Source organism: Mus musculus, chromosome 2 (assembly GCF_000001635.26).
Source record: "Mus musculus strain C57BL/6J chromosome 2, GRCm38.p6 C57BL/6J".
Taxonomy (NCBI): Eukaryota; Metazoa; Chordata; class Mammalia; order Rodentia; family Muridae; genus Mus; species Mus musculus.
The window spans coordinates 69,934,527-69,947,964 of NC_000068.7; the positions used below are offsets into that span (position 1 = coordinate 69,934,527).

The window sequence follows — 13,438 nt, forward strand, 5'->3', positions numbered from 1 at the left end:
CTGGAACTCACTCTGTAGACCAGGCTGGCCTTGAACTCAGAAATCTGCCTGCCTCTGCCTCCCAAGTGCTGGCATTAAAGGCGTGTGCCACCACTGCCTTTTTTTGAGATAGGGTTTAACTACATCATCTAGGCTAGCCTTGAAACTCACTGTGTGCCTACATTGACTGAACCCACAGTCTTCTTGGCTCAGTCTCCTAAGTTTTTTACTTGGATGACAGCTGTGTGCCACTATACCTGGTTATAGTCTGTTTTTTCTTTAAAAATATTTAAAAACAAACAAAACCTTTAATATTTTGAAATCCTGGCTACATACTGAGACCCAAGACCCTGTCTTAGAAAAAATTCTCAGAAGTAAATAAAGAAATAAATTTAAAATGTAAATTGCTTGGGCTTTATGTTTTCAGTAGCGTTTAGTTTTAACTTGAGATTTTTTTACATTTGTACCATGATATTCTTTTAAGGAAATGATAGTTCTAGAATTCCTTATCTGAAACACTTGGGACAAGTTTCTGATTTTAGTGTTTAAAATTTTTAATTATTTTACCTGCGTGGGCGTTTGTGGTATGGTTATGTCAGTACACTGTGTGTGCTCAGTACCTGCCGGGGCTAGAGAAGGGCATAGGCCCCCTGGAATTGGAGTTATGGATGGTTGTGAGTCACCATTGTGGGTGTGGGGAATTGAGCCTGGGTCTCTCGAAGCAGAGTTAGTGTTCTTAACTGCTGAGCTCTCTCTAACCCCAAATTTTGAGATGTTTGTTTTGTCATTTGAAACAGGGTTGTACTGTACAGTCTTGGTTGTCCTTGAGGTCTATGTTCTCAAAGATTTTGTAGCATTTTCCTCTTTGGATTAGTGATACCAAATTTAAAATTTGAAACTCAATAGAAATTTTAGGTACGTGGCTATATTTAAGAACACATAAAACAGGGCTGGAGAGATGGCTCAGCAGTTAAGAGCACTGACTGCTTGCTCTTCCAGAGGTCCTGAGTTCAAACCCCAGCAACCACATAGTGGCTCACAAGCATCTGTAATGAGATCTGATGCCCTCTTTTGGTGTGTCTGAAGACAGCTACAGTGCACTCACATATAATCAATCAATCAATCAATCAATCAATCACTCAATCCATCCAAAAAAAAAATCCAAGTATTACTTTTTGAGTAAATGCTTGTTATTAACATATTTAAGGTATTTAATGTTTTGGTGTTTGTGTACTGTGGAAGTTGGTGACTTTTTTTATAGTAGTGAAAGAAGATCATTGAATTGTAGGTACTTTCAGATGAGTTTGATGGACTGTTGGATTGTATGGCAAGGTTTAAATGACATGAGCAACTTAATTAGTGATAAATTTTCTCTTTCTAATACAGATCAATCCATAATGGATGTTTTGAAACATAAAAGTTTTTTAGAAGAACTATTATTTTGGACAATAAAGTATGAGTTCCCACAGAAGATGGTAACTTTCTTGCTCAATATGCTCCCAGATCAAGAGTATAAGGTATCTATTACTGCTTCCTTATGGAACTTTGTTTTCACTGTTTTTTTTTATTGTTTGATCTTGTTCTTGTTGCATTTCTTAGCTGAGGCTCATTATAACATAAGGATAAGGATATAATATGAAAGCTTTATTTCCCGTTGAACGTCTGCTCGGAATACACAGAATCTTAGCTTTCTCTCAACTTAGCATTACTCAGCAGAATTGCCATTTCAAATTTAAAACTATTATAAACACTATCATCTAAGGATATAAAATTTTACTTGCTCACAGTTACACATCAGTTTTATCTTTGTTCTGTGAGGCCTACAACAAGATCTAAAGTCCTAGCTAGAAACCACTAGAGTAACATTACTAAACAAGTGGAACTCTGTGTGAAGGCAGTGGTGGGAGATAAACAGTAATAAAGTAAGTGCAGAGGTGAGTGATCTGTAACCAAGTGTTGAGTCCGCTGAAGGACAGTTACAAGGTGCTGCTGCACCATGGAACGGGGTGACTGAGCTTACGTTAGGGATCAGCGTGGGTTATGCTGCTAATGGGAGGACAGTTACTAATCAGATACAAGTGTAGGGAGGGACACCTCTGAGCACCATATGATATGCTTATGGCAAAATGACATAGCTCAATGTCTCAAAAGAACAAAGTGTGCAGTGGTCCTTTGAGTATTAGGAGAGACACTCTCAAGTAGCATTATCGTGGGCCTTTTTATACTCTTAAAACATGCAACAGGAAATTTATTTGTGACATAGGAAATAAATCCAGCCATAATTGATACTGCAGGCATTTGGCCAGATTGCTGGTCAGCTTTCAGAGCAGGTGGGAGGTTATTTCTTGTGGGGATAATCATATCACCTTGATTGTTTAGTGATGTTATTCTGATGGTTTCTAGCCAGGACTTTAGGTATTATTTTTGTAGATCTCTTGGAACAAAGATACTTTTTTTTTTTTTTTTAAATAAAGCCAAACAAAACAAAACAAAACAAAACAAAACAAAACAAAACAGGATTTCTCTGTGTAGCCCTGGCTGTTCTGGAACTTACTCTATAGTAGTGCCGTGAACTCCGAAATCTGATGTTCACCACCATCACTCTGCTTAAGATAATTTTTCAAGAAATGGATGTAACTTTGAGCAAGTAAAATTTTATATTCTTGCCTTTTTTTTCTTTAAGATTTATCTATTATATGTAAGCACACTGTAGCTGTCTTCAGACACTCCAGAAGGGGGAGTCAGATCTCATTATGGATGGTTGTGAGCCACCATGTGGTTGCTGGGATTTGAACTCAGGACCTAGGGAAGAGCAGTCAGTGCTCTTAACCACTGAGCCATCTCTCCAGCCCAAATTTTATATTCTTAAACCACAGTTTATAATCATTTCAAAACTTAAATGGGTTAAAATATTATTAACTTTTTAAAACTATTAAAGTATTTTAGTAATGTTTCATAAATGGTAAAATATGACTTAAAATTATCATCATTATTTAATTACCTGGTATAACATCATATGGTACTAACAGCTTTAAAAGCTGATTATAGGGCTGGAGAGATGGCTCAGTGGTTAAGAGCACCAACTGCTCTTTCAAAGGTCCTGCGTTCAAATCCCAGCAACCACATGGTGACTCACAACCACCCGAGATGCAATCTGAAGCCCTCTTCTGATGTATCTGAAGACAGCTACATGTGTACTTACATATAATAAATAAATCTTTTTTTTTTTTTTTTTTTTGGTTTTTCAAGACACAAGACAGGGTTTCTCTGTATAGCCCTGCCTGTCCTGGAACTCACTTTGTAGACCAGGCTGGCCTTGAACTCAGAAATCCACCTGCCTCTGCCTCCCAAGTGCTGGGATTAAATGTGTGCACCACCACCGCCCGGCAATAAATAAATCTTTAAAAAAAAATTAAAACTATCTTTGAAATGATAGATAATAATGACACAAACAGGCTTATGATGTAGTTATTTATTTTAAAAAAAGCTGATTATAATATGTGATATAAAATACTAACAGCATTTTAAATTTGGAATTAAGCTGATGTTTTCTTGTTTGCTATTTAAAAATTTTACAGGTTGCTTTTACAAAAACATTTGTTCAGCATTATGCTTTTATTATGAAAACACTGAAGAAAAGTCACGAATCAGATACAATGTCCAACAGAATTGTGCATATTAGTGTTCAGTTGTTCAGCAATGAGGAGCTAGCCAGACAGGTGACAGAAGAGTGTCAGCTCCTGGACATCATGGTCACTGTGTTGTTGTACATGATGGAGAGCTGCCTCATCAAGAGTGAGCTGCAAGGTAAGCTCCAATTATGCCACTTGCTTACTATTAGTGACTTTGTGCAACAAGTTTTAAACACACTTGTATCCTTACAAATAACTTCTGAAATAGTGTAAAAGTAATACATATTAGGAAAGTAATTATTTGACGATTTGTAGTTTAAAGTTAAAGTCATTCCTAGTTTAGTCCTTCACAAATACCCGCTAACACTTTGCTGTATTTTTTCTATACTTTTATGTGCTATTATTTTACTTACTGATAGGAATTCTTTAAACAAGTGTTATCACAGTGTGCATGTATTTTAATAATTGAAGGTATTATCATGGCAAATCATGCTTTATTATTAAACATGCTCTATGTTTTGGTCCTTTTGTTTTAATTTTTGAGACGGTCTCATTATGTAGCTCTGAGTTTCCTGAAATTCACCATGTAGCCCATACAAGCTTCAGAGTCTCGAGAGCCATCTGCCTCTGCCTTCTGAGTGCTGGGATTAAAGTTGTGTGCCACCGTGTCCAGCGTATGCTCCTTTTTAATCATAAATTTGTTGCTGTCTGCCCTTGATATTTTTATATCATTATACTTAAAATTTCTTTGAATTGGAATAAACCTTGCCGTGTCTATATACCTTAGGAAGAACTTTTATCATCGTCTTTTATGCACAGTATATGGTTGTCACTTTTTGACCTACCGTTTCCACACATTTCCATTCTTGTTCCCTTCATCTACTTTCCCTTAATTCATGCCATTGAATACTTGCTGTGTATCAGGCACTGTGATTGAATGCTATAAATGTGTTGTCTTAGGTAAACTTCTGAAACCCTGAGATTACTACCTTCAGCACCTGTATTTTAAAGATAGATCCTAAAGTCTTTGGAAAGTTAAGTCATTTCCTACTGAATTAAATTGCCAACAAATGGCAGTGCAAAGAAGGATTTCATGTCTCCTATGTTAGAACTTTAATTCTGTGCCAGGACACAGACAGTTCCACACTGAAAGGCTGGAGCTAAACCTCAAAACAGGGGAGATGGCTCAGTGGGTGGTGTGTGCTACACAACACAAGCATGAGGGCCAGAGCTAAGATCCTCAGAACTCGCGGAAACGCAGTGGGTATGGTGGCCCTGTCTGAACCACTGGTTCCAGAAGTGGAGACAAGATAACACAGAGCAAGCTGGGTAGCAAGATAGACTACCCTCACCAGCAAGCTCTGGGTGTGAATAAGAGAGCCTACCTCAACGACTAAGGTGGAAGAGTGATTTAGGGTGATTCCCAACATCAGTCTCTGGCTTCCTTGTTTTGTGTCTTTCTGCTGCTTTGGGTATATCAATCATTTCCTGTTTTCTCATTGTACTTAGAAGTTGAGCTGTATCCTGAAAATTACATATGTTTTGTAAAAGACATAAAGCCTTATATGTAAGGATAGCTAACTAAGAATGATGGCTACTATCCTTTTAGCATTCACTGTAAATATAACTCCTCCTTTTAACCCTTGGCGTGCAGAGGCCAACTCTGAACTTGGAGCACGGAGCTCGTGGATTGGCTAATGACCTCCAGTGAGCCAGTGTTCTCCGCCTTGGGTCACAGATATGACTGCATGGCTACACCTGGCTTTTCATGTGGGTGCTGGCGATCCTTTATCAGGCCCTTAGGTTTTTGTAGCAAGCACTTTACCAGCTGAGTCTCTCCCAGACTCTTCCCCCAACAGCTGCTTAATTCATGAAGTGACCCTTTATTATTGCTAGTACAAAGAAAGCATTAATTTATTATTGTACAATATACTATTGATATTAAACAATACACCTTGTTTGCTTTTTAGAAGAAAATTAAAAACTCTTTTGTTTTATGGGTTAAATATATATATATCACTCTCTACCTTATTTCAGTGAGACAGGGTCTCACTGAACCGGAAGCTCACGTATCAGCTAGGCTGGGTGGCTCTGGGGAGTCACCTTTCTTTGTCTCTTAGCACTGAAGTTACAGACATGTGCAGTCCTACTCAGTTTTTTTATATTGGTACTGGGAATTTGAACTCAGGTCCTTACTGGCAAAAACAAGTGCTTGTGCCCACTGAAGTGTCTGCTCAGTCCATGTAGTCTATTTTCTTGACTAACTAACTGATTTAGCTGTTCTTATATATAGTTTCTATTTGGCCTTTAGAGAGGAGTATTCAGGAAAAAGATGGTGAGTTTGTCTCCCAGTTTTTAAAAAATAATTATCATATCAAAACAGTTCTTTATGAAAATGGTGTGACTTGTGTGTACAGGTTAAGTATATTACAGGAATTACATTATCTTCCAGCCAAATTCTAAAGTTGTCATTAGCAACTTTTAAGCTTTGTCATGATTTTTAACATTATCTTCAATAATAGCATACCATTTCATAATGCATATTTATTGCTTTCCCAAAAGTACTATAAAATTTGTACATTTTTATGTTAACAGTATTAGAATGTGTCTAAATTCCAGTGAGTAGTTACAGATACTACAAAGTCTGTTTTTAAATTTTTTTTAAATTCAAATAGCTTTTGCTTAGTCTTTGTAAGAATTGTTACTAGGCACTGTTCTATCTTATTTATTTAGTTTCTTACAGTATTTGAGATCAAATCCAGACTAGTCTATATCAGACATGTTTTAAAATGAGACACATCCGTAGCCTCTAGAGAACGTTTAAACATTGCTTTACTGTTAGTAAACATTAGAGACAATACAATGAGGATTCATAACAGCTAAAGAATAAAAGGAAAAAAAGCCTTCTGGCTAGGTCCAGAACCCCGTCTATATGTTCACTTTGTTATAGACATGGGTTTTGTTGTTGTTGTTGTTTTTGGTAGAGTTTTAAATTTGTGTTGTAACTCTTTTTTATGTCTTTGAAATTTTACAATTTTTACAGTTTGTGCATCATATAGCTATAGAAATATCTGCAGATACTGAAAAGCACTGATTAATCTTCTATCTTGTAAATCTGAGTATGTACCAGAATATGTAACATATTCTTTGGTTGCCTGTGTTTCTGACACATAGTATTAACAGGAAAACTCCACCAAGCTGGTGTCCTTTTCCATTATCTGGTGTGAGTGTATATATATGTACATGAACACGTTAGCATGTGTCTTGATACCAGAGTTGTCCAGCCTGTGAGCCTACACGTTATCTTGACTTTTGGTTAGCATCTATGGATTTAGCAAACATTCAAGACAGTTGCTTTTCCATCTTTGTCTTCACTCACTGTTAGTACAGTGTAGACACTCGCTCTCTGTGGCCATGCGCAGCATCTGGTCATCGTTACCCTCCATTAGTCATTCTCTATGCTGCACTGGACCTTATTATTACAGATGGCTGTGAGCCACCTCTCCAGCCACCACATTCTCTTTTTACTGTTCATTCCAGTCCAGTGGCTTTACCAACTTTTCAGATAAACTCTAAACCATCAGAGTTTATAGGGCTTTGTGGCCTCATTTATACATCTGCCCTCTCTCTGCAAGATGTATAATGCAAGATCATCATTTTCTCTGCCTTCCCTAGTTTGTGTAGTGAATCCTAACTCATGTTTCCTAGTATAGCTCTTAGCATAAAATGCTACTCTGGAGAGAGGCTGCCTTTGAATGTTAAATTAGCTGCATTTGTTCCTAAGACTCCATGTACTTCTCTTTTTATAGCCTTACCTCACTGTCTTCTTGGTGTGTATGTGGGGTGGGGGAGGAAGAATTTATCTTATCACTTTATTATCTAAGATGAGTTGAATACCTGACCTCAGACTTCAGGTATTCAGCAAGATTTTTGTTTGTTATATTTTGTTTTGTTTTATTTGTTGCTGTATTTTAAAAATGAGGTTTCTCTGTGCAGCCCTGGCTCTCCTGGAATTCACTCCATACACTAGGCTGGCCTTGAGATCTGCCTGCTTCTGCCTCCTGAGTGCCACTGCCTTCTGGCAATATGTACTTTCTGATGGGTGCATTTCATTTAACCCTGGATCATGGCTTTTTACATCTTTAGTGAGGAAAGTACCAACTTGGATTAAAAAAAGAAATTGTAATTGCTTTTTTTTTAAATGATTACAGGGTGTTTTTTCACAAGAACAGTTTTATTTAAAGTGGTGTTAGAGATTTTTTTTATTATTTCTGCTTATTCATTCTCTAGTTACAGTTAAGTAGGACAGCAATTCTAAATTTTATTTTTTATTTTGTTACTCCCAGCATCCTAGCACAGTGTCTCAGCAGTGTCATTGGCTCATCAGTTCCCACTGGCAGAGGTTTTTAGTCAGACCTTGCTTCAGAAGCTTGGGTGCATCTCCCCTAATGGAGTCGCTTAGTTTTTCCTTATTCTTACATTGGGAATCAGGGAGAAACAGGCCAAGTTGACTTATTTGGTATAATGTAAGAGTAGAGTATGATAATTTCATGGGCTAAAACATAAATTTAATGTGTAGAAATAAAGAAGTTTAATCCAGGCCCTCCTTACTGATGAGTTTGTCAAGTACATGGTTAGCTAAAAAGTCTGAATTAGATGAAGACTCATTTAAATGTGATACATTGGGGACTGGAGAGATGGCTCAGTGGTTAAGAGCACTGAATGCTCTTCTGAGGGTCCTGAGTTCAAATCCCAGCAACCACAAGGAGGCTTACAACCATTGTAATGAGATTTGATGCCCTCTTCTGTTGTGTCTAAAGACAGCTACAGTGTATTTACATATAACAATAAATACATTTTTTAGAGTGAGAAATTGTATTCATATTTAAATAGAAATAAACTTTTACTTTCTAGTCTTAAAAAAAGCTAGTCATGGTGCCTGTTGAGGTCAGGGGACAACTTAGTGGCATTAATTCCCTTCTCCCGATATGTGGATTCCAGGCTTGCACTGAGGTTATGTGGATTGCCAGGCTTGTGGGGCAAGCCCCTTCCCCTGCTTGATGTCACACCAATGCTCATTTTCCACTCTTTCAGTTTTGTGGGCAAGATGATTTTACAGTATGGTTACCTTGATTGGATTTCATCTTAATGTATACACACTGCATTTATAAATTTAATTTTCAATCTTTTTAAAGTAGAGTTAGTGTGTCTCCCTGAAATGATCTTGCTTTTCTGCCTTGAGTTTTTTTTTTTAAACTTGTGTATCTGCATGCATTTATTTTTATTGCATCTCAAAACATAATCTAGTTTTATAATACTTCTTACTATGAATTCATATTTTCCTTGTTTATAGACTCTGTTTAAATTTTATAATTAGAATAAAAAGAACAACTAGCAATAACAGAAAAGAATGGACTTTGGTAACTCTCTACCTCAGTATATACTAGAAAATAGTGCTGGCTTTGAACATTCTCTGTGTTTCTCAGTGGTAATGGATACTCTTTATTCCAGTGTGTTATTAAGATGGAGTAGGTTAAAAGGGCTAGTTTACTAAAAACTGGTGTTAATGACAGAAATTTTTATACAGCCTATTCCCATCAATCCAAAAAATAATTTAAACTTGGAGGATTTTTGAGAGAAGAGGCGTTAAAGAGGTTTCAGTGTTTTGTGTGTGCGTGTTTATTTCTGAGATACAGTGTTCGGTAAAAAAAAAATGCATTTACATATTCTTTGACTAAAAGAAGGCAATTAATCTGCTCCACTTGAGATCAGCAGACTTGAATGATTAGGTAGTATGAGATTAGCCTAGTGATAATTTTTTTGAGTGAAACAAAAAATAAATCATTAGAACCAAGAAAATAAGGTTTTATAAGCACACAGCTAGCTCGGGATCAGAATGAGGAGGACGTGTGGTATTACTAAGTACGTCCCAGTGCTCAGTGCTTTCTGTTAACACTTAGTCTGATTCCCGTGAGAAACACTCCCTCCTCTAGTTTAAGAATGAAGAGTTTGATCTAGCATCTGAACAGTATGTGCAGCCATACAGATTTTAAATGGTATGTTGGGGTTAGGATCCAAGTGTTTCTGATTCTAAGATGTGTAATAATATAATACATTGTTAGTGAAGTTGTTTTTAAAGAAGTGATTTTTGGACTTTTTTAGATGAAGAGAACAGTTTACATGTAGTGGTGAACTGTGGAGAAGCCTTACTGAAGAATAACACCTACTGGCCCCTTGTCAGTGATTTTATTAATATTCTTTCTCATCAAAGTGTGGCTCAGAGGTTTCTGGAGGATCACGGCCTGTTAGTTACATGGATGAACTTTGTGTCTTTCTTTCAAGGTAGGAATTACATTTTTCTTGTTTGTTCAAAAGTGTCTAATAGTAAATTATTAAATACAAGTAAAAATAATAGTATTGTACCATTAAGGTTATAAATCAGGTGTCTCATCCTTTGAATCAATTAGTATTTATAAGAACTTTAATATGTTATTTACAGCAACATAGCAAGGATTTATTAAGAAACATGCATTTTAAAACATTAATTTAGAAACTTAAAATCTATTTTCTCATATTTGTAACCTGTTTGTAACAATTTGGGCTAGCAACAATTACAATTGTTTTTTATTTTCTTGTATAAAAATAATAAATTTGTTTGTTGACATTTACAAAATGTTTCTTAGAAATGTTACCTTAAGACAGTTCTTAAAAAAAATGAGCCAACTGTGTTTGTATTTAATTGTAAGCTTATTTATATGTGTTCTGTATAATTGGTGCTACTTGTTTGAAACATGTTGAGTATAGGGAAGTGTTTGATTTTAAGCCACATACACGTGTCTATCTGACAAACCCACATGTACTTTCCTCTCTTACAAGGTATGAACTTGAACAAGCGAGAGCTCAATGAGCACGTGGAATTTGAGTCTCAGACCTACTATGCTGCCTTTGCTGCTGAGCTGGAAGCCTGTGCACAACCCATGTGGGGGCTTTTATCACATTGTAAAGTTAGGGTATGTCGGAAATGTTTTTGTTAATTTCTGCATTTTAAAAATAATGACTTAAGAAAGAAATCTGAGAAAATATCATATGTGCAGTATTTAATTTGATTTCAAATTGAATTCAAATTTATACTGAAATTCAAATAAATAAATCATCAGACTTTCCCAGCTGCCCGTTTTGAACAGTTGTTGACACTTCATAATAATCTGCCTGTGGTGTTATTGTTTCATTTTAACTCTTCTTGGTTGTCGTAGTTTGTATCTTTCAAAAGATAAAGACAGTCTTAAAAGTTTATAATTTTACACACATTTTTGCTATATAGCCCAGACTGGCCTTGAACTCTGTTTGTCTCACATGCTGGTCTTGAATTTTCAATCCTTCTGCTTCAGGCTGTTCAAATGTTGGCATTACAGGTGTGTGCTATCAAGATTGACTTAAAAATTATAATTTTAAGAATGTATGCACAAACTCATTTTCACACAACTTGCATTAGTTTAATAAGTCTTTAGAAAATCAGAAAGATTTCTCTAAATCAATTAAACTAGGGATTTCATGAAGATTTTCCTTCTCAGTAATAATGAGGTTTCTTTCCATCTATCCTTTAAATTTTATGTTTTTCTTTCAGCAGTTTTTTTGAGTCTGTTTTCTCCCATGAATTACCTATTTTCTAAATGCAGATCCCTTACAGCTTAGTGTAGTCTAATTCAAATTTCAAAGGTCAGATTATTTATGTTGATTCTTTAGGCATGTAAAATTTTCAAATTTCTAATAATTGTGTGTGTGTGTGTGTGTGTGTGTATGTATGTGTATGTGTGTGTGTGCGCGTGTGTGTGTGTGTGTGTGTATGTGTGTGTGTGAGGAGGGGAGTAGGAAGAGAGGGCGGGTAGCAAGCTGGGGTAGCAAGAGAGATAAAAGAACAGAGAGAGAAAGGACCGATAGAGAGACACACACAGAAACAGGAAGAGAAAGAGGAGAGGGAGAGGAAGAGAGAGATAAAAGAACAGAGAGAAAGGAAGAGACAAAGAGAGACACTATTTGCATCTACATTCTCTATCATAAAATATAAAAGCAAAGGATTAAGTAACATAAAACTTTTGGGTCATATGATATATGTTGTCTTTGTATAATTATTCCCATCTAGTGACAAGTTTTGATTACCACAGACGCAATAAGTCTCTCCTGACTCTCGGGGCATACAAGTACCTGCTAATGAAGTCTAGTGCTAGACAGACATAAAACATTTTATATGCATAATTTCATTTGTATCTTCATGACTACTGGGAGGTAGGTAGTATTATGCCCATATTATGGAGAAACTCACAAACTTTAAGTTACTTGTGGCAGGTATGCATGTGGGGGTGGGAGGATGAGGAGAGATCATCTTAACACAGTGTTGCTATATGCTCTATTTAGATATGGAATTAATAGGCCATCTTCAAATTCGTTTCCAGTATCTTTGGTTAAGTTGTTTTGTGGTAAAGTCTTGCTGTTTAGACTTAAGCTCAGTCATAAAACAGAGTGTCCAAAATGTAAAAATGTGTATTTGGTTTTCTAAGTTTTATTTTTCCTAAAAAACAAAACAAAACAAAACTGTCTGTCTGTCTATCTATCTATCTATCTGTCCATCCATCTATCATCCTTCCCTTCCTCCTTCCCTTAACCCGCCCCCCCTCCATCAGTCAATCAGTCTGTGTATCTATCCATCCATCCATCCATCCATCTATCCTTATGGGATGCTGTGTGTGTATGAATGCACCACAGCATAGGATGTGGCAGTCAGGAGTCAATTCTTTCCTTCCACCATTTGAGTCCTAGGGGATGAACTCAGTTGCTCAGGTTTGGTTGCAATTGTCTTTACCTGCTGAACTATCTTGTGGACCTTCAAAGTTTGTTTATATATGAATTATATAATCTTAATTTAGTTTGTTTAAGACAGGTTATTAACTTCTAAGTGTCATTAAATTTCTTTCAGTGAGAGATGGGGAGCAGAATGTGTAAAGATAATATTTTTATAAAGATAAATCTTACGCAGGATAGATTGGGACAGAGTGAGACTGTTGGCAAGGTGACCAGATAAGTGATGTTTGGACTGGATGGTGGCAGCAAAGTAGGCGAGGACCTATATGATAATGTCATGGAAGAAGTGACAGGACGTGGAGAAGAGCAAGGTAAAGGAGAAATGAAGGCTGAATGGGAAGTGTGGTGTGCCGAATGCAGAGGGTCAGGAGTTCAAGGCCATCCTGGGATACATGAGACTGTCTCAAAAAAAGAGAAGGAGGAGTGTGAGATTTTTTAAAGGCGCAGGTAGCTGATGAGGCTGTCCTGCTTGACAGTGATGCTACATTCACCTTCATGTTATACATTGCTTCCCAAAATACATTTCATAATTCTCTTAATTTAGATAAAATTTGTTGTTCTAACCATCTTAAATTACAGAAATCAGCGGTTTATAATGTATTTTCAAAGTTGTACAACCACACCATGCTAATGCTAGAACCTTCTCACTGTCCCCCAAAGGGGCCATTTACTTACCAGTTCTGATTTCTCAGCATGTCGTGGAAACAGCACATTCTTTTAGAGGGGATGGGGCAGAGATTTTTATTCCAGGTGTGTTGGTGTGCCGCCTTTAGATTTATGTTTTCTGTTAACTTACAACTTAACTTTTTGAGTAGATCTATTTTATCATAAAGTATTGTGGTTCTTTTTCAGAGTTCTTATTATTGAAATGGTTCATTCCATTTCTTTTTCCAAGCCCAGATATTACAGACTAATCATAGCATGTATATGTTCTACCCTTCCTTTTTATTGTGTATCATTTTCACAGAAAA

At 36.4% G+C, this 13,438-nt stretch overlaps 1 protein-coding gene across 10 annotated transcripts in view; it reads left to right on the forward strand.

Moving 5' to 3' along the window:
- Positions 1–13,438, forward strand: part of Ubr3 (ubiquitin protein ligase E3 component n-recognin 3) — a 127,079-nt gene that overhangs the window by 37,595 nt on the left and 76,046 nt on the right. For 9 of the 10 annotated variants that reach the window (XR_003953713.1, XR_003953714.1, XR_374518.2 and 6 more), the window contains exons 7-10: positions 1,366–1,496; positions 3,558–3,786; positions 9,774–9,953; positions 10,488–10,621. Coding sequence is in view for 6 of the 10 variants with exons in the window: in XM_011239758.3 (XP_011238060.1) it covers positions 1,366–1,496; positions 3,558–3,786; positions 9,774–9,953; positions 10,488–10,621 (674 nt within the window). In the remaining 4 variants the exon portion in view is untranslated. Of the gene's footprint in view, positions 1–1,365; positions 1,497–3,557; positions 3,787–9,773; positions 9,954–10,487; positions 10,622–12,703; positions 12,779–13,438 lie in introns of those variants that run through there. The other variant, XM_006500119.4, reaches the window with a different exon arrangement.